At 45.9% G+C, this 20,008-nt stretch overlaps 1 protein-coding gene across 8 annotated transcripts in view; it reads right to left on the bottom strand.

Annotated features, from left to right (window-relative positions):
* Positions 1-20,008, bottom strand: part of LOC140408705 (transmembrane protein 144-like) — a 164,526-nt gene that overhangs the window by 94,447 nt on the left and 50,071 nt on the right. For 7 of the 8 annotated variants that reach the window (XM_072496287.1, XM_072496286.1, XM_072496292.1 and 4 more), the window contains 2 exons: positions 11,553-11,812; positions 11,291-11,464 (listed from right to left, as the gene is read on the bottom strand). In XM_072496287.1, coding sequence (XP_072352388.1) covers positions 11,291-11,464; positions 11,553-11,652 — 274 coding nt within the window. In that variant the 5' untranslated portion in view covers positions 11,653-11,812. Of the gene's footprint in view, positions 1-11,290; positions 11,465-11,552; positions 11,813-20,008 lie in introns of those variants that run through there. The other variant, XM_072496289.1, reaches the window with a different exon arrangement.

Below are 20,008 nucleotides of genomic sequence, written 5' to 3' on the forward strand. Positions count from 1 at the left end.
AGATGAGGTTTTAATTGACTTGGTCTCACTGGATTCAAGAGTAGTTTCACTTTGATTGGTGAGTACTTTTGTACAGATGAGTTGAGATCTGTCAGTCTCGCTGTGATCTTGCATGTCGATCATGATCATGTTGTCACTATTCTCACATACAGTGGGTAGACATTCAGTGTCTTCTTGTTGGTTAAATGAGCTGGGTAGACTTTCATAGTCTTTTTGTTGTTCATGTGATCTTGGTAGACTTTCATAGTCTGCTGCTGGTTGCTCAGGCAAGGTGGATGGACCTTCATAGTCTTCTTCATGCACGGTTGTCGCTCTGGAGTCTTTAATTGCTTTCAATCTGGAGTCTGTCTACAAGCTCTCTGTGGAGGCTTGCGTCGCTCTCTGTGTGGAGTCTTTCATCGCTCTCTGTGTGGAGTCGTGCAGTGTTCTCTCTTTGGAGTCGATCTGTGCTCTCTCAACGGAGTCGTTCTGTTCTCTCATGTGGCGTCGCTTTCTTCTTGGCTGATTAACAGGTTGCTGTCATCCAATGTTTCAACAATCTGCCATTGCATCATGTTATTGGATTAATCTACCACGAGTAGATTCGTCTTGAGCTTTTCCACCGTGTTGCTGATGCTATGATCATCGTATCCGAAGAACTCAGCCGAACTCAGCCATGTCTGAGTAGAATTCTTCAATATACAAATCATCTTGTTTTGTTTTGCATTCGTTATTATGCTCTTCAGGGGCTTTTCACAGTAACTTCATTTGAAGCCTACTTGTGACAATAAGCGATTTTCGTTTCATTTTCATGTTCAATGAACAAATCATCTTCTTTGGTTTCAGATTTGTCATTGTGCTCTTCACTTTGGGTGGTGCAAACTGCTTGTTCCAGGGGGCTGCAAAGGTTATTTTCAACCGCTGGTAGAAGTTCAGTCATTGTTCTGTCTTTCGAGGTTAGAAAATTGTGTTTTGTAGCTTTAAAACTCTTTTGTTCAATTTTTGGGCATTTCCCCTTTAAGTGCCGGTCCTGGTCCTCTCACGTCATGATGCTCGCAACGTCATGCGTAGGAGCAATCCGAGCTTCCTTTACTGTGCGCTCTTATCGCAACTGTTTTGCCGGTTTGTGTCTTTTAGGGAAGTGCGCATGTGCGGGCTGGTCAGACTGCACATGCGCAAGATGGCTGCCGCTCAAAACTTCCGTCTTCTTCTGTTTCAATCCTGCCTCTGCCTCGTGGTGAGTATCCGTGCCATTTTTACAGATTTCGCTTTCTAGATACTGAATCTTTGTTTGTAAAGACTCAAAAGTATTGATTTTGTTTTTGTTCATAAGCAAGGCATTTTTGTATAGCGATTTCTAGAGTTAGATACTTATTTTGTGAAAGTTCTTCCCTCAAATCTTTTTCAGATAGTCTATAAATTAATTGATCCATTATCATAGTGTCTCTGAAATTAGCATAATTACAGCCTTGTGCTATTAACTTGAGGTCTGTAATAAAATCAGTGATGGGCTCTCCATTTCTTTGGCATCTATGACAAAAGTTAACTCTTTCCAGGATCTCACCAAACTGACTTTTACTGTGTTCATCAAATATTTTGAGTATTACTTCTAATTTGGTGTTGTCTTCACCTTCTAAATAATTAAAGCAATTATAGATTTTTCTAGCTTCATGCCCTCCTGTTGAGAGTAGCAGTGCTATTTTCATTGCATCAGAGGCCGTGCTCAAATCATTAGCTATGATATATATTTGAAACAGCTGTTCAAACATTTTCCAGTTATAACTTAAATTACTGGTTGTTTCCAGCTGCCATGGAGCTCCAACGAGTTCCATCGAATCAGTTAGTCGTTGAGGATCCATTTGCTGCAAAGTCTTCCACAGTCGAATATCCGGTTTGAATTTTCTTCTCTTTTTGTCGAACCTAATCGAACTAGTTCTTTTAAAGCCAATACGTCTGGTACCATCTTTTATTATGCTCCTGTATTATCTTTGATTACACTTCTCTGTGTGTTTTGATATACTACGGAGTGCAATCTGTGTTACTCAAACCTTGGTTACTGTTGAGGTCTTCTGAATCTCGATGAAGAAGACTCAAACTCGTCCAGTATTAACAAAAGGTTTAGTGAGTAATTATAACAGTAATTGTGTGAGGTCTTTACTTTAATATTGATACTCGTGATAAGGTTAACAAGATCTAACTACAGTAACTATACGTAACTCCACTAACCATCTGAGCTAATCTGATACTCCTGTCCTGGTCACAGTCCATCCAAAAAGAGAGACAGTTCATCCAAAAAGAGAGAGAGACACAATGTGGTTGCTTTCTATACCCCTGTTGGTCCGGCCCTCTAGTGATCACGTGGTGCTACTGATTACACATTAACCCCTTATGTACATGCACACACAGAGATCACTACAACTGTCTCTGGTCTTACAAAGTATAACTCTTTAGATCTTCCAAAGGTAGAACCTCTGGAGACGTTTCTGCAAACTCACTTCGTGCATGGTCAGCATGATGTCACCAAACTCTTTCATCGTCCATCTGTAATAATCACATGTTTTACCCATAATAGAATTCCATTCTGTACCATCAACTCAAGTCTCCATGTGATGTAGGGCTTGAGGCCTGGATTTTTCCAATGAACATCTGACAGTGTTCCTTTTTGGGCCAAATCCATCACCTTTTCCCCATCACTGGATCGGCTCTTATATACCTTTGAACTTGAGATGAAGTTACAGGTACACCATCCACGTGCGAGAAATACAAAATATTGACAAAATGTTCTCTTGCGTCATGCTTGACTTGCAACGGAAATCGTGGTAAAGCATCAGAATTAGCATTCTGCACTGACTTGTGATATTGGATAGCTTATGTACCGACAATACCAATGACCATCTTTTGCAATCAACTAACTGCCAAAAAAGGTGCACCTTTATACAGTCCAAAGATTCTAGTCAAGGGTCAATAATCCATCAAAGGGGTAAAAAGACACCCATAAAGATAATGGTGCAATCTTCTTACACAGAGAGTGATGCTCAAGGATTCTTTTTCTAGCTGAGAGGAATTCATTTCCACGCTAGTAAAAGTGTGTGAAGCAAAAGTTATCGCTCATTCCTATCCTGAAGGCACAATGTGCGAGACGGCTGCATCAACCCCATAGGGTGAGGCATCGCAAGAAGGTTGCTACTTCAGCTTGGAATTATAATGAGGCAACAGCTCTGACTTCAATAAAACTTCCTTCACTTCACTTAATGCTCATTCTTCTGACCCAGTGCCATGCCTGCCTGACACACAGCAAAGTGTGCAAAGCTTCAATCGTGTGCTCAATTTGGCATGAATTTACCATAATAATTGATCAAACCTAAAAGCGACATTTGTTGTGTCACATTTTGACATTCGGTGGCGGCAAGTAGGAGGAGGTCGTGCACAAGGAACTTCCGCCAGGGTACTTGTTTTTTGCCCCTTTTTGCCCCAGGTTTTTTTTGGTGGACAAATTCCATGACAAAGTAGAAGTGGCCTATCGCAGAAATATAACGATCAAGACAACAATTAAGAAGGCTGCGGATGGAAATTCTGCAACCGACTCAAAGGCTTTGCATCGAGCCTCAGCTGTGAAGGTGGCGGTGTTTGGGAGGGATCTTTTACCACTATGAGGAGAAAGCCAATCATCTGTTAGCTCATCTTGTGAGGCGGCAGGCAGCTTCCCGTGAGATTATTCAGGTTCTTGTGGTAGCTTGGTTTCCGGCCGAGATAAAGTTAACGCTGCGTTTGAGGCTTTTTACAAGAATCATTATAGGTCGGAGCCCTCGGTGAGGGGATGGACATGTTGGCTTTTTTAGATGGGTTGGAGTTTCACCCAGTGGTGGGGGATGAGAGACAAGAAGAGTTTGAGACCCCGTTAGGCCCTGAGGAGATTTTGATAGATATTGGGAGGATGCAATCGGATAAAGCTCCTGCGCCTGATAGACCGATAAGATGTTTGCTGATGGGTTGATCCCATTGCTGGCAGATATGTTTAATGATTCTTGTCCAGAGGGTCCCTGCCTGCTACACTCTCGCAGGCCTCTATTTCACTTCTGTTGAAGAAGGATAAGGACTCCATGGAGTGTGGGTCATACCGGCCTATCTCGCTATTGAATATTGACGTTAAGATACTGGCTAAGGTGCTGGTGTTGAGGCTGGAGCCCTGTCTCCCTGAACATTGAGGGTGGGATTCTCTGACCCCCGATTGAGTCGGAGAATCGGCGGGAGGGGGCATGATTCACGCGACGCCACTCCGACGATTCTCCGGTGACAGGCAAATCGGCGCCATTGCCACTCTACGCAGCTCCCCCGGCGATTCTCCGCGCGCATTGGGCCGAGTGGCTGCCAAGATAGGCCGAGTCCCGCCGGTGCCGTTCACATGTGGTTCTACCCGGCTGGACCTCGCCATTCATTCTGTGGGGGGCAGCCTGGTGGGGCGGTGGGGGGATCCGACCCTGGGGGGGGGGCCACCACCATGGCCTGGCCAGTGATTGGCCCTACCGATCAGCGGGCCGGCTTCTCCTGGTGGGGCCTATTTTACTCCACGTCGGGCCCCTGTAGCTTTCCGCCATGTTGCGTCAGGGCCGGCGCGGAGAAGGCAACTAGTGCGCATGCGCGGGTTCGCGCCGGTCGTAATGCGCATGCGCAGACCCACGGCACCCGTTTGACGCCAGTATCGGCAGCTGGAGCTGCGCGAGTCACTCCAGTGCTGTGCTGGCCTCCTGTGCAGCACAGGATCGCTGATCCTGGGGGCCTGTTGATGCCGTCATAAAGCGTTTACGAAGGCATCAACACTTAGCCTCAGGATCAGTGAATCCCGCCCACGATGTCCCTATATGCTGATGATCTATTGCTCCATGTTATGGACCTGGTACCTGGGTAATATAATGGAGCTACTGAGGAGCTTTGGTTCATTTTCAGGGTACAAGTTGAATCTAGAAAAGAGCAAGTGTTTTCTAGTTAACCCCCCAGAGAGGGGATCTAGCTTGGGAGTATTGCTTTTTCGCTTGGCCAGCTCTAACTTCAGGTATCTGGGTCTTTGGGTGGCCCATGTTTGGGACCGGCTTCATAAATTGAACTTTGCAAGTCTGGTGGACAAGGCTAAGTCCAATTTACAAAAATGGGGCAATCTTCCCCTGTCCCTAGCAGGCAGAATCCAGTCTGTTAAAATGAATATTCTTCCACGGTTTTTGTTTTTGTTTCAACGTCTCCCTGTCTTTCTCCATAAATCTTTCTTTGTGGGGATTAATAGGTTGATCTCATCCTTTATTTGGGTGGGCCAGACCCAAAGATCCGTCGGGTAGTTCTTCAAATGGATAGTCAATTGGGGGGCATAACATTGCCAAATTTGCTTTAATATTATTGGGCAGCCAATGCTGAGAAGGTGCTGTGGTGGTGCAGTGACCCGGATTCCACATGGGGACAGGTGGAGGTGAGGTTGATTGGGGGGTCTAGACTGGGTGCATTGGTGACAGCCTCACTTCCGTTTTCTCTGGCTCCGAACTCCTCGAACCCGGTGGTCGTGTCCTCTCCAATAATATGGAGACAACTCAGGCATTACTTTAGGCTTGGATCCGAGTCAAAATTGACTAATATTTGTGCTAATCACTTACTTGAGCCATCGAGACTGGTTGCCACGTTCGGGATGTAGGAAGGGAAGGGGCTTGAGAGATTTGGGGATTTGTTTGTAGAGGGACGGTTTGCCACCTTGGAGGAATTGTCAACGAAGTTTGAGCTTGTGGGGTCAAACTTGTTCAGGTACCCTCCAGATAAAGAATTTTGTACGAGTGGCCTTCCCAACATTCTCCGCGCCTCGGCTGATGTCTCTGATGGAAAGGAACCTTTCGCTGGCAGGGTTGGAGGAGGGTAGCACATCCGGTATTTACGGGCGAATTCTATCTGAGGATTCGGACTCTGCGGATGAGGTGAAGGTGAAGTGAGAGAGAGATTCGGGACCTATAGTGGATGAGGAGGTGTGGAGTGAGGCACTGCATAGGAGGAACTCCACGTCTTCATGTGCGCAGCTAGGTCTATTCCAGTTGAAGGTGGTGCATAGGGCACACCTGATCAAAGCTAAGTTGAGTGGTTTCTGTCCGGAGGTAGAAGATAGGTTTGACCAGTGTTCTGCGGAGCCAGCCAACCACACACACATGTTCTGGTCTTGTCCCACACTGGTGTGCTTTTGGGTCTCCTTCTTTAGCACCATGTCAGTGATTCTGAATATCGATCTGGAGCTTTGCCCTCTGGTGGTTATTTTTGGGGGTGTCGGACATGCCAATGTTGCAGATGGGACTGAAGGTAGATGTCCTTGCCTTTGCCTCGTTGATTGCCTCGAGGCTAGTTGGAGTTCTTTACCTGGAGAAAGTCAAGTACACCGTTAGGAGGCCGGTTGAGGGGTTCTACTGGAGATGGCAGCCATTTTTTACCTACTTTAAGGAATTAGTCACAATCAGTTGCTAGGGAAAGGGGGACTGTGGGGGTGGGGTGGGTTTGTTTCTTCTTGTTTTCTGTTTTCCTTCTTCTCTGGGTGGATGAAGAGTGCACAGTTGTTGTTTTTTTATTATGTTGGTTTTGTGAATGAGTTTTGGTGTAACATTTATTGTAAAATGGAAAAATTCGAATAAATTTTTTTTAGAAGAAACATTGTGTCACATTTTGAGGATGTGGTGCTTCTAAGATTGCTGACATTTTCTTTGGTTCCAAGTGTAAACCATCTTTGGCGATAATATGACCAAGGTAATTTATGGATGACTTGAAAAATTCGCACCTTTCCTTTCGAACTCTCAGATTGTGGCTATGCAACAACTTCAGGGTAGCTTCCAAATTCTCCAAGTGTTCCTGTTCTCAGGTATTAGCGATACTGCTGGGCCCGTATCCACCTCCATTTTAATATCAAGACCTTCAAGTTTTGTTTATGCCCCAAAACATTGTTGATCGTCCTGCATTGACAAAACACCTAGTTTCAGCCCTTGCAGTAGCTCAGTTGTGTTGCCTTTTGAGTGATCTTGAGCTTCATTACGACTAGATTGTTTAACTGTGTTGTTCTTCTTGCACCTTCTGAGTGTAGAAGAAGTTTCCTTAGTTGAACATACCTTGGCAACGTGGGCCTTCTGCCACAGTTCTTGTATGTATTTGTGACATGGTTGCACCTTTGCAGCCTTGTTCCTTGAGGTATCCAATTTGTGAATCTTCGTTTCAGCTCCTATCTGTGAAGTTTCTTTCATAGTCAGCTCCATAGATGTGGCAACTTCCACAGCAGCTTTTAGAGTTAAATCACTTATAGTAAACAGCTTCCTCTGAATAGCTCCACTGCAGAGTCCACAATCCAGCCTGTCTCAAAGTGTGTCATCAAGTGTTGTACCAAATTCACAATATCCAGCTAATCTTCGTAAAGATGCTAAAGAAACTGTAAAATGTTTTCACCTTCTTCCGGACTACTGCGGTGGGACCAAAATCTTTCAGGGTGAACTAGATTCTGTATCAGCATAAATGTTTTACAGCCAACTGAGTGGAGAAGTGTCGTGCATCAAAGACGCCACTCACTTCAACGCAAGCAAGTCTTCCTCGACCTTTGGTCTTCTTACTCACGGTTAGGGTCAAAATGTGTTTAAACTGTCTGCATTGGCCACAGTGCTTCACATGATGTCTGTGTGTGAGAGTCCGTTCTCGAGAATCTTCCTTTGCTCCCGATGCCACCCCACAGTTAGTCGATGAAATCTCCTTTCCAGCGATTTTCGGCCTCAATCCTCATCGCAAGTTTTCTCTTCTGTTAGACTTCTTTGTTTGCCGCAAAGAGAAAAGGTATAGGGGTGCCCACACTCTGGATTCTTGTAAAACACAAGAATTAGGATGTGTTGTTCATACCCAATTCATTTTTTTCCAATTAAGGGCCAATTTAGCATTGCCAATCCATCTAACCTGCACATCTTTGGGTTGTGGGGGTGTAACCATTGCAAACATGGGGAGAATGTACAAACTCCACACGGAGAGTGACACGGGGCCGGGATCGAACCGGGTCCTCGGGGCCGGGATCGAACCGGGTCCTCGGCACCGTGAGGCAGCAGTGCTAACCAGTACCACTGTGCCACCGTGCCGCCCCCGCTCCTACAATCAAGATGATGATCTGTCCAAAGCCCGCGCAAACACTCTGCTGATGTCATTAGACATCGCGTGACGCATAATCAGCAGAACGTATTCCCAGATACATAACACACTATCTCTACCATCCAGAAGAATATGGTGCTTGGGAACACCACCACCTGCAAACAAGTTCCTTTCCAAGTCACTCACCATCTTGACTTTCAACTCTAATCACTGTTCCTTTGTCATCACTGGCTGAAAATCCTGGAACTCCCCTCTTTACAGCGCTGTGAGAGTAACCACCACATAAACTGCAGAGGTTCAAGAAGGTGACTCACCACAAACCTCTCAAGTGCAATTAGGGGTGGGCAATAAATGCTAGCCTTGCAAACAATACCCACATCCCATGAGTGAGTAAAAAAAACATGCTCATGTGTGATAACGATTGTTATTTTAAAGAGGTCTAACATCTTTGTTAAAAGCAGGCAAAGACATTTTCATACAAATATGTGTTAAATGTTCACACACTAGTATCTACATTTAGCAATTAATAATAATCATTATTGCCACATGTAGGCTTACATTTACACTGCAATGAAGTTACTGTGAAAAGCCCCTCGTCGCCTCATTCCGGCACCTGTTCAGGTACACTGAGGGGGAAATCAGAATGTCCAAATTACCTAACAGCATGTCTTTAAGGGACTTGTGGGAGGAAACCGGAGCACCTGGAGGAAACCCACGCAGACACTGGGAGAACGTGCAGATTCCGCTCAGACAGTGACCCAAGCCAGGAATCGAACTTGGGACCCTGGAGCTGTGAAGCAACAGTGCTAACCATTGTGCTATTCTGCCGCCCACAGTTGTGAGGCCTTAGGATGAGATGTAAAACCAATGTCGCTTCTGCCCTATATGGTAGACATAGAAGGTGGATATTTCACTGGGGAACTCTCTCCAGAGTCCTGGCCAATGTTTATTCTTCAACCAATGTAAAAAAACAGATTATATGGTTAGCATTTCATTGCTGTTTCGGAGACGCTAAGTGCACTGGCTCTCATGCTTCCGACATTACATCAGCGGCCACACTTCAAAAGCATTTCTTTGGCTGCAAAGCACCTTTTTAATGGCCTGTGGTCGCAAAAGGTGTTATATAAATTCAAGCCATTCTCTCTTGTTCTAATATCTTTTTTGTGATCATTTACCAGAAGAGAGTAGTGGTACTAGGACAGAACCTTGATGTCCCTGAGCAAATACATTGTGTGGTATTTAATGCAGGTGATGGGGGTCTCTATGTGGCGAGCAGCAGACCTTCCTAGGGCTTAAGGACCTCAGGGCTACAAAACAAGCCCTTCCCCGTGGGGCTGCCTGCCATTCAGAGGCTGGCAGCTGTCCATTACAGGCAGAGCAAGTGGGAACAGTAGCTGCCACCAATGAACCCACAAGAGGCCCAGGATCTGAGGAAGCAGGTGAGTGAGAGTGAGAGAGGCACAGGAGGGGGTTGGCAGCAAGAACAAGGAGTGGTTCTTGGCAGTCCCTGCACACACCCCTCCTCACCCACTGCTGATGCCAGGTAACTTTCAGGATTCCACATGATGACTGTCCCGCCCTGCACTGGTTGAATTGGCAGTGGGCAGCAAAGCCACCCACAGGCACAGGCAGAGGTAGGAAGGCAGCTGCATCCCCACCTTGCAACCTCCTGCCTGATCAAATGCCCACCTTGTCAACAAATATGCCACAGGGGCGGTATTTAAAATCGGCCCAATGTACGGAACACATTGGAAGAAGGAACAAAGCTTGTGGAATTCATTACCTTGACTTGCACTCCTGAAATATTTTACACACCTCTTGCTTGAAGTTTTATTGTTACCTGTGCAGAGATCCACGGCACATGTGCTACATCTGGGCTCCACTATTGCCACTTCGGAAGAAGGAGCACTGTGTACACCCAACAGGGTACATGGCACATGGTCTCGAAATGCAGAGGGCCCATCCAGGAGATAAGAGTTAGCCAAATCCAGGCAAAAATGAATACAGAGTGGTCTCACTTGCTTTAGTTGTTCCTGGGGCCCTTAAATATGTTGGATGTACAAAGATTAGTGCAATACACGTGGACAACAATCAATTTAGAAGCTAACTGTCACTTATTGCCTGGCGTGTGACATCCAGAATGGTCAACCTGGATGACAGTCCAGGGTGACAATCCTCAGTAAGCATGCCTTTCAGCTATCAGTAGAGCAGGCTGAACAATGGGAAAACATCCTGCATGTTATCTATGAGAAACAACGATGTGGAGATACTGGCATTGGACTGGGGTGAGCACAGTAAGAAGTCTTCCAGCACCAGGTTAAAGTCCAACAGGTTTGTTTCGATGTCACTAGCTTTCGGAGCGCTGCTCCTTCCTCAGGTGAATGAAGAAGTACGTTCCAGAAACATATATATAGACAGATTCAAAGATGCCAGACAATGCTTGGAAATGCGAGCATTTGCAGGTGATTAAATCTTCACAGATCTTGAGATGGGGTAACCCCAGGTTAAAGAGGTGTGAATTGTGTCAAGCCAGGACAGTTGGTAGGATTTTGCAGGCCAGATGGTGGGGGATGAATGTAATGCGACATGAATCCCAGGTCCCGGTTGAGGCCGCACTCATGTGTGCGGAACTTGGCTATAAGTTTCTGCTCAGCGATTCTGCGTTGTCGCGCGTCCTGAAGGCCGCCTTGGAGAACGCTTACCCGGAGATCAGAGGCTGAATGCCCTTGACTGCTGAAGTGTTCCCCGACTGGGGATCTGTAAAGATTTAATCACCTGCTAATGCTCACATTCCAAGCATTGTCTGGCATCTTTGAATTTGTCTATATATATGTTTCTGGAACATACCTCTTCATTCACCTGAGGAAGGAGCAGCGCTCCAAAAGCGAGTGATATCGAAACAAACCTGTTGGACTTTAACCTTGTGTTGTAAGACTTCTTAATGAAAAACAACAGAGGTGACATTTTAACGAAGTCTCCGTGAAAAAAAGGTATGCACTGAGTTGATCAATGATGTGAAGTCAATTACATCTGTTCCAAAAAAATGTTAAAGTGCTCATTAAAAATAAACACAATGTGAATGTTCAAGTGATGACAAGTATATTGCAACCGAGATTTACTTAGCAAACAATGTGGTATCTGCGAACGATCAGTACCTAAAATAATTTATTGGAAGGAAACTCACCATCTCCTGTATCAATTTTCTTCACTGGAACAAAATTGCTGCCAAAACAAATCACAGCAATTGCTGTAGCTACAAAGCCTTTAACCAGTGGCAAGGTGCCAGTAACATTCTGTGGTATCGCTTCTTTTGTATCAGTAAATCGCTCCTCCAGAGTGCCATTTTTCAGTATCCTGTCTTGTGGAAGAAAATTGCGATGAACAATTTGAATATTTTGCCCGACCGCTGTTAATTTTTACCCAGAGGAGTGCAACATGTAACTTACTGTTGCTGAGACTGTTTTTGTGGGTTGCTGAATCGCATCCAATGACATACACTGCCCCAACGCAGATTGATACCAGGGACCATCTCAGGCTAAAGAACATGCTGGCTGACAGAGAGCCACGGTTCCGGAGCGATCAGTCTCGCAGCAGCTGAGATTCACGGTGTGACCAGGCATGAGGAAAACTAATGTTGTGCTCCTTTCACAGGTGTTGATATGGGTCTTTATTCAGCCTATGGTGTCATTGGTTATTTGCAAATTACCTGCCAAAGAAATACCCATTGGACTTTAAAGCTGTAAGCATATTCACGCTGAATTGTATCTTACAGAAGATGTTGCTCATAAGTACAAATGAAAATAAATCCAGACCCGAGGCTGAATTTAATTATACGGTTGAATGAAACCATGCTAAAATTGAACTTTCTTTTCAATTAGAAAATTGCAGCCTGGAGCTAAGCTTTGTTGTTACACCTGAAAAATCCTCGTAAAGTGATGATCGGCATTGACCAATTTACTCCCAGACCCTTAAGCACTTGCCCATCAAAAAATAAAATTACAAGAGGGTGGCATGTGGCACAGTGGTTAGCACTGCTGCCCATGGTGCTGAGGACCCGGGTTCGAATCCCGGCCCTGTGGAGTTTGTACATTTTCCTCGTGTCCGCATGGGTCTCACCCCCACAACCCAAAGATGTGCAGGTTAGGTGGATTGGCCATGCTAAATTGCCTCTTTATTGGAAAAAAAAATAATTGGGTACTCGAAATTTATTTAAAAATTGCAAAATACAACCAAAGTATGATTGTTACAAAGGTCATCCTTTGCCCAGTTACCAACTTGCCTGCATAATTTATATTATCCATTAAATGGGAGCAGGAAATAAGTTCAAATGTAGATTATATAGATCCGAATTATAGAATCCCTACAGTGCAGAAGGAGGCCATTCGGCTCATTGAGTCTGCACCAATCCTCCGAAGGAGCACCCTACCTTGGTACACGTCCCCTACCCTATCCCCATAACCTCAGCTAACCTTTTGGACACTAAGGGACAATTTAGCATGACCAATCCACCTAAGCTGCAGATCTTTGGACTGTGGGAGGAAACTGAAGCACCCGGAGGAAACCCACGCAGACACGGGGAGAACATGCAAACTCCATGCAGATAGTCACCCAAGGCCAGAATTGAACCAGAGTCCCTGGCACTGTGAGGCAGTAGTGCTAACCATTGTGCCAGCGAGCCACCAAGGTTCGCATATGATTCATATTTTGTAATAAAGGCTTACTCGGCCCAAAATGTTACTTACCATCTCCAGGAAAACAGGTTCTCATCAAAATAGGAAATGGATAAGAAACATATCCTTTTTTTTACAAAACCATACAATTGCTGTAGTGGTCCACTAGCTGTGAAAAGATGGACTCCAATTTAAGGGACACTGCCATGTAAAGTTTGCTGTGCTTTGACATAGATTTCCAAAAGATCTTGGCCAGCAGGGGCAGAGTTAAGTTTGAAGGACAGAAACTGTCAAAGTTCAGATTTGGCTGATACGACACACTTATGACAGGGACAACATCCTGAATTGCGTGTCAAGTCTATGACCAGAATTTGATGTAATTCAAACAGGCACCCGACCCAACCTGAACTCACATGAAAGTGGCGAGAAGGTGTTGGGTGTGCATCCTGGCTTTATCCTTCATGCGTGTAATATTAAAGCGGGCAGCCCTTGCGGGAGGCGGAACCATGTCCGCCGACAGTTAATGGGCCAATTAAGGCCACTAAAGATTCTATTGACAGCGATTTACGGGTAAACACGTTTCCATTAATTTCTCATCCAAGGGTACATTAAAAGGCCTCTGGAGCATGGTCACGGTCAGTTTAGGTGACAGCTTAGTGCTGTTAAATTTATACGGCAGGATTCTCCGTTCCTGGGACTAAGTGTTGACACCGGGGCAGGGTTGGTGGACTTCCAGGACAGCAAAACTGGTGACGAACCTGGACCAATTCAGCGACCTTGGAGGGGTTAGCACTGGCGCCGCGTGGAACACAATTGATTCCAATGAGAAGTGGTGTCGGATTCGCCGGGTCCGTGATTGACACTCGGGAGGCTGACAAGCTGCAGCCGCATACACACACTTCACTCCCCACACACACCATCCCAGCCAATGAAATGGCACTGGTTGCGCTGGAGTGCACTCATCCACTAATGAGTCGGCTGCGACCAGAGGACACCTAGAGGGGTGCCCTGGGGGGACATCCATATGACCTGTGGCCCTAGGTTCACAGTGGGCTGTTAGTAAAGTGCTCAGCTACATGGCTGCCTTGCCAGCTGCAACAATGGTGCTTCGTGCCCAGCCAACCCGACCCCACAGCTCACCTCCTGGCCACCCACCTGCTACTCCCCCCGAGCCTGGCAGAAGCCCCCCCAGTCCGTGGCATGGCTTTCAGCAAACTATGATGATGTTGGACAATTTCCGTACCCCCTCTCTCTCCCTCAGCAGCCATGGCGCCTGTTTCACAATTTTTAAAAGCACAAGTGAACATCGCCATCGGGAATTCGCCCCAGTGGAGGTGGAGAATCACGGAGGCCCTGGAGAATACCGGGTCAGGTCCGCTGATGATATGCTAACGGCGTTTACTGTACATGCGGAACGCATTGACGCCGCTGTCAAGGCACCGGAGAATTGTGATTTCGCGCGAAACCGCCGCCCGCCACGATTTCGGCATCAAAAATGATACTCCTGTGCCTCTGAAGGTCACAGTGGTCTTCAGCCTCTCTGCCACTGGTTCTTCCCAGGGGTCAGTTGAGGATCTGTGAGGTGTGTTACAATCTGCTGCGCACAGTTACATGGACCTCATTACTGACACCCTCTTCAGAAGGGTCTTGACATTCCTTCCTGAACAGCCAGACTCACGTGGCCATCAAAATGCCAGTGAGTGAACCAGGACCCTTCCTGAGTGAAAAGGGGTTCCACTCAACATGCAGATCATCTACGACCACAAGGCCCAGGTCGTGAATCCTGCAACACTCACAGGGGCCAAGGCTGTTTGTTGCTTCTGCTTGTTTGGATGGATGGCTCCTGGATGACAAGGGCAAACCCTTGAACAGGTGGTTCAGGTCCCCACACCAGCATGCAAGAAGAGGCGGAGGAGAGGTATAGCAGGAGACATGCCTCCCCAAGGGCAGTGGTAGCGAGAACCATTAGGCTGCTGAAGATGAGGTTCAGATACCTGCCTTATCCTCCAGAGTGTGTGTCACTTATAATCATTGCTCTGCACAACCTGGCTCTGGCAAAACCCCTGGAGGCTGAGGATAATGAGGCAGCTCTCGTTGCTGCGAAAGATGATTATACTGATGGATCTGGGGAGTCTCGGGAGGCACAGGGAGAGGACGTGGAGGCAGATGTGAGGAACAATCAGGGAGGCTGTGATATTGCGCACCTTGAGCTAAGTTGTCAAAATATCAAATCTACTTCATGCCAAGGGCATAGCCTCCTTACCAGACACTTGTGATGAGCCAGTGGCAGATCCCAAAGTCCATTCACAGCCTATGGAATTCATTTCAAGCCCCTGCTCTGCCTATACCGATGACAATCATTAAGCATACTCATACCATTGAATCTAAATTGATCTTTATCCCATATCAAAGTAAGAAAAACAAACCTAGCATGTTTTTGTTTTCACATTCACACTGTAAAAAACGTTTACAATGATGAACAGAAATGCCAACTGCCAGAATCCCCTGTGATGCTCAAGGTGTCTTAAACTTACATTTGCAGGTGCTGCATCTTGGCGCCCACCCCTGCACCCCACCCCCCTAACCCTCCCTCATTGGTTGCGCCATTGGAGGCAGCCTGCTGACTCTGCTGTCATGATGTCCTTGGCAGTTGTCCTCCGAATGGCAGAGCCTGACCTTTATTTATAAGTTCCACCCAGAAGAACCTTTTCTGTGCAAATCCATCTGTGGGATAGAGCTCTTTGTCCCCTATCCGGTACTTTTGTGTATATATCCCAAATTCACTCCAACTATGCAGTTCTTGCTGTTTAGCATCTTTGATAACCTTCTTATCTAATTTATTGGAAGCCAGCAAAATCTCACGTGCATGTAGGCTTCTACTCCTATTAGTATTCGTAGTCTTACTCATGTTCTGAGATCTTGATAAACTACGTCCCCTCTCCCGCCTGGTATCTCGTTCTGTACTGCTACTGCTTGATCTTTCCCTTCTGCTGTGGGATGTCCTTTTAATAGTTCTCAACCTTTTCCTGCAGACCTGTTCACTATCCAATGTACTATCAGAACTGGCACTGCGTTTCTGTGCCCTCCATTTCTGAACTTCGTGTTCCCAATCCATTGCCTTAAATTCTTCCCCTGAATGCTGTACATTCAACCAATGTTTATATTTTCCAGTGGCCTTCCTTGCTCTACTAATAACAGTTGCATCCTTCCATTGACTAGACCCTTCAGGCAAGTATGTCACTTTTGTACCAACTTTTGCCAGTTGTCCTTTTGGAAAAATGGCCTGTTCTAATTCATCAGAATTGTTGTGTTCCTCTACAGAAACCCTGTCTATATCAGTTAACTGGTCCTCTTAGTTCTGTAACGTGTGCGTACCAGATGACTCTGGTTCCTCGTCATTTCTGTCTGCTCTGTCTAAATTTGAAAATTTGTAATCTGTATCCTTGATGAATGTACCCTAACAGTTTGATTGCCATGTTGCAAAATAATAGTTTTGCCATCTATGCCTATGATCTCCCCTGGGCCTTTCCATTCGTTATAGTATGCTATGTCTCCTTGCTGAAAAACGGTATTTGATGGCCGTACATTATGTCTTAAAGCTCTGTGAATTCTTTCAGAGACTTCTGCTTTCAAAAAAGCTTTTCTACTGCTATGTAATTCATTTAAATGCTCAGCAAAGGCAGAGCTAATTGTAGTCCCTTCCCAAGCTGGAGGCTGGTCATATAAAATGGATGGAATTTTAGGATTTCTACCAAACACTAATTGATAGGAACTATAGCCCCCAACCATCTGCAATGAATTCTTTGCATGTACTGTCCATGCTAAAGCTGAATTTAGCTTGCAGTTTGGTCGATCTGCCAAAATTTTCCAAAGCATGGTTTCTTTCACACACAGCATTACTAAATGGGCTTTCTGCAGCCATATTCATAATTGTGATATTCACTTTTTCACACATATCCCTAAACTCATCATTAGCAAATTCTCCCCCATTGTCCGTAAGGAATTTTGCCGGTGGGCCCATTCCTGTCCCTATCCATTTTTCCACGATTTGATCCAGAATTACTCTCTTTTCTTTACTTCGTACAATTGTTAATTGACTAAATCTGGTTGCTAAATCTACAAAATGCAAAATAAATATATTATTGGCTTTATCCCAGATCTTAAGGTCCATGGCCACGATGTCATTAAAATCTCTGGCCAAAGTTAGGGTTACTATCGGTTGTGCTGGTGTCCTTCTGTACTTCCTACAATCTTCACAGCGATCACTAACCTGTTCTATCAGTTTAATATAGTCTTCATCCCTTACCCCTGCATCCTTTAATAATTTTTTCAGCCTCCGAGGAGACGGATGCGCAAATTGCTTATGCAGTTTTAATACAACAAGCTTTTTATCCGCTAAAGTCCCATTTTCAACTGCCATTAACACATCCTTAACAACTGTACTTGAGACTTCCGGGTGCGGCGATGACCAGCTAAGTCGCACGTTTCGGCAGCTCCCGGTGGAACGGACTTTTGGGCTCTTAATAGGAGCCCCATCGGCAATTTTAACGGCAAATAACACTGTGCGGTAATCCAGAAGGAAATCCTCCCCGGACACGGATGGAAAAAAGAGAGGAAAGTAGCCGGATTGCGGTGGATCCTCAAGAGCAGCGGCCTGGAAGGCAGGCACAAAGCAAGATGGCGTCGGAGGGAGGCAGTTTAATATGGGGCCCTGACCAGCAAGAGTTCCTGCGGCGTTGCGTAGATGAACTCAAAAAGGAGATGAAGAAGGAGCTGTTGGCCCCGATATTACAAGCGATTGAGGGGCTAAAGGAGGAGCAAAAGACCCAGGAACAGGAGCTTCGGGTCGTGAAGGCAAAGGCTGCTGAGAATGAGGACAACATACAGGGCCTGGTGGTGAAAACGGAGATCCACGAGGCACAACACAAAAGATGTGTGGAAAGGCTGGAGGTGCAGGAGAACAATGCGAGGAGGAAGAACTTAAGGATTCTTGGTCTTAGAACATAGAACATAGAACAATACAGCGCAGTACAGGCCCTTCGGCCCACGATGTTGCACCGAAACAAAAGCCATCCAACCTACACTATGCCATTATCATCCATATGTTTATCCAATAAACTTTTAAATGCCCTCAATGTTGGCGAGTTCACTACTGTAGCAGGTAGGGCATTCCACGGCCTCACTACTCTTTGCGTAAAGAACCTACCTCTGACCTCTGTCCTATATCTATTACCCCTCAGTTTAAAGTTATGTCCCCTCGTGCCAGCCATATCCATCCGCGGGAGAAGGCTCTCACTGTCCACCCTATCCAACCCCCTGATCATTTTGTATGCCTCTATTAAGTCTCCTCTTAACCTTCTTCTCTCCAACGAAAACAACCTCAAGTCCATCAGCCTTTCCTCATAAGATTTTCCCTCCATACCAGGCAACATCCTGGTAAATCTCCTCTGCACCCGCTCCAAAGCCTCCACGTCCTTCCTATAATGCGGTGACCAGAACTGTACGCAATACTCCATATGCGGCCGTACCAGAGTTCTGTACAGATGCAACATGACCTCCCGACTCCGGAACTCAATCCCTCTACCAATAAAGGCCAACACTCCATAGGCCTTCTTCACAATCCTATCAACCTGGGTGGCAACTTTCAGGGATCTATGTACATGGACACCTAGATCCCTCTGCTCATCCACATTTTCAAGAACTTTACCATTAGCCAAATATTCCGCATTCCTGTTATTCCTTCCAAAGTGAATCACCTCACACTTCTCTACATTAAACTCCATTTGCCACCTCTCGGCCCAGCTCTGCAGCTTATCTATATCCCTCTGTAATCTGATACATCCTTCCACACTATCGACAACACCACCGACTTTAGTATCGTCTGCAAATTTACTCACCCACCCTTCTGCGCCTTCCTCTAGGTCATTGATAAAAATGACAAACAGCAACGGCCCCAGAACAGATCCTTGTGGTACTCCACTTGTGACTGTACTCCATTCTGAACATTTCCCATCAACCACCACCCTCTATCTTCTTTCAGCTAGCCAATTTCTGATCCACATCTCTAAATCACCCTCAATCCCCAGCCTCCGTATTTTTTGCAATAGCCTACCGTGGGGAACCTTATCAAACGCTTTGCTGAAATCCATATACACCACATCAACTGCTCTACCCGCGTCTACCTGTTCAGTCACCTTCTCAAAGGACTCAATAAGGTTTGTGAGGCATGACCTACCCTTCACAAAGCCATGCTGACTATCCCTGATCATATTATTCCTATCTAGATGATTATAAATCTTGTCTCTTATAATCCCCTCCAAGACTTTACCCACTACAGACGTGAGGCTCACCGGCCTATAGTTGCCGGGGTTGTCTCTGCTCCCCTTTTTGAACAAAGGGACCACATTTGCTGTCCTCCAGTCCTCTGGCACTATTCCTGTAGCCAATGATGACATAAAAATCAAAGCCAAAGGTCCAGCAATCTCTTCCCTGGCCTCCCATAGAATCCTAGGATAAATCCCATCAGGTCCCGGGGACTTATCTATTTTCAGCCTGTCCAGAATTGCCAACACCTCTTCCCTACGTACCTCAATGCCATCTATTCTATTAGCCTGGGGCTCAGCATTCTCATCCACAACATTATCTTTTTCCTGAGTGAATACTGACGAAAAATATTCATTTAGTATCTCGCCTATCTCTTCAGACTCCACACACAATTTCCCATCCCTGTCCTTGACTGGTCCTACTCTTTCCCTAGTCATTCGCTTATTCCTGACATACCTATAGAAAGCTTTTGGGTTTTCCTTGATCCTTCCTGCCAAATACTTCTCATGTCCCCTCCTTGCTCGTCTTAGCTCTCTCTTTAGATCCTTCCTCGCTACCTTGCAACTATCCATCGCCCCAACCGAAACTTCACACTTCATCTTCACATAGGCCTCCTTCTTCCTCTTAACAAGAGATTCCACTTCCTTGGTAAACCACGGTTCCCTCGCTCGACGCCTTCCTCCCTGTCTGACCGGTACATACTTATCAAGAACACGCAGTAGCTGATCCTTGAACAAGCCCCACTTATCCAGTGTGCCCAACACTTGCAGCCTACTTCTCCACCTTATCCCCCCCAAGTCACGTCTAATGGCATCATAATTGCCCTTCCCCCAGCTATAACTCTTGCCCTGCGGTGTATACTTATCCCTTTCCATCATTAACGTAAACGTCACCGAATTGTGGTCACT

Source organism: Scyliorhinus torazame, chromosome 3, assembly GCF_047496885.1.
Source record: "Scyliorhinus torazame isolate Kashiwa2021f chromosome 3, sScyTor2.1, whole genome shotgun sequence".
Classification (NCBI taxonomy): Eukaryota; Metazoa; Chordata; class Chondrichthyes; order Carcharhiniformes; family Scyliorhinidae; genus Scyliorhinus; species Scyliorhinus torazame.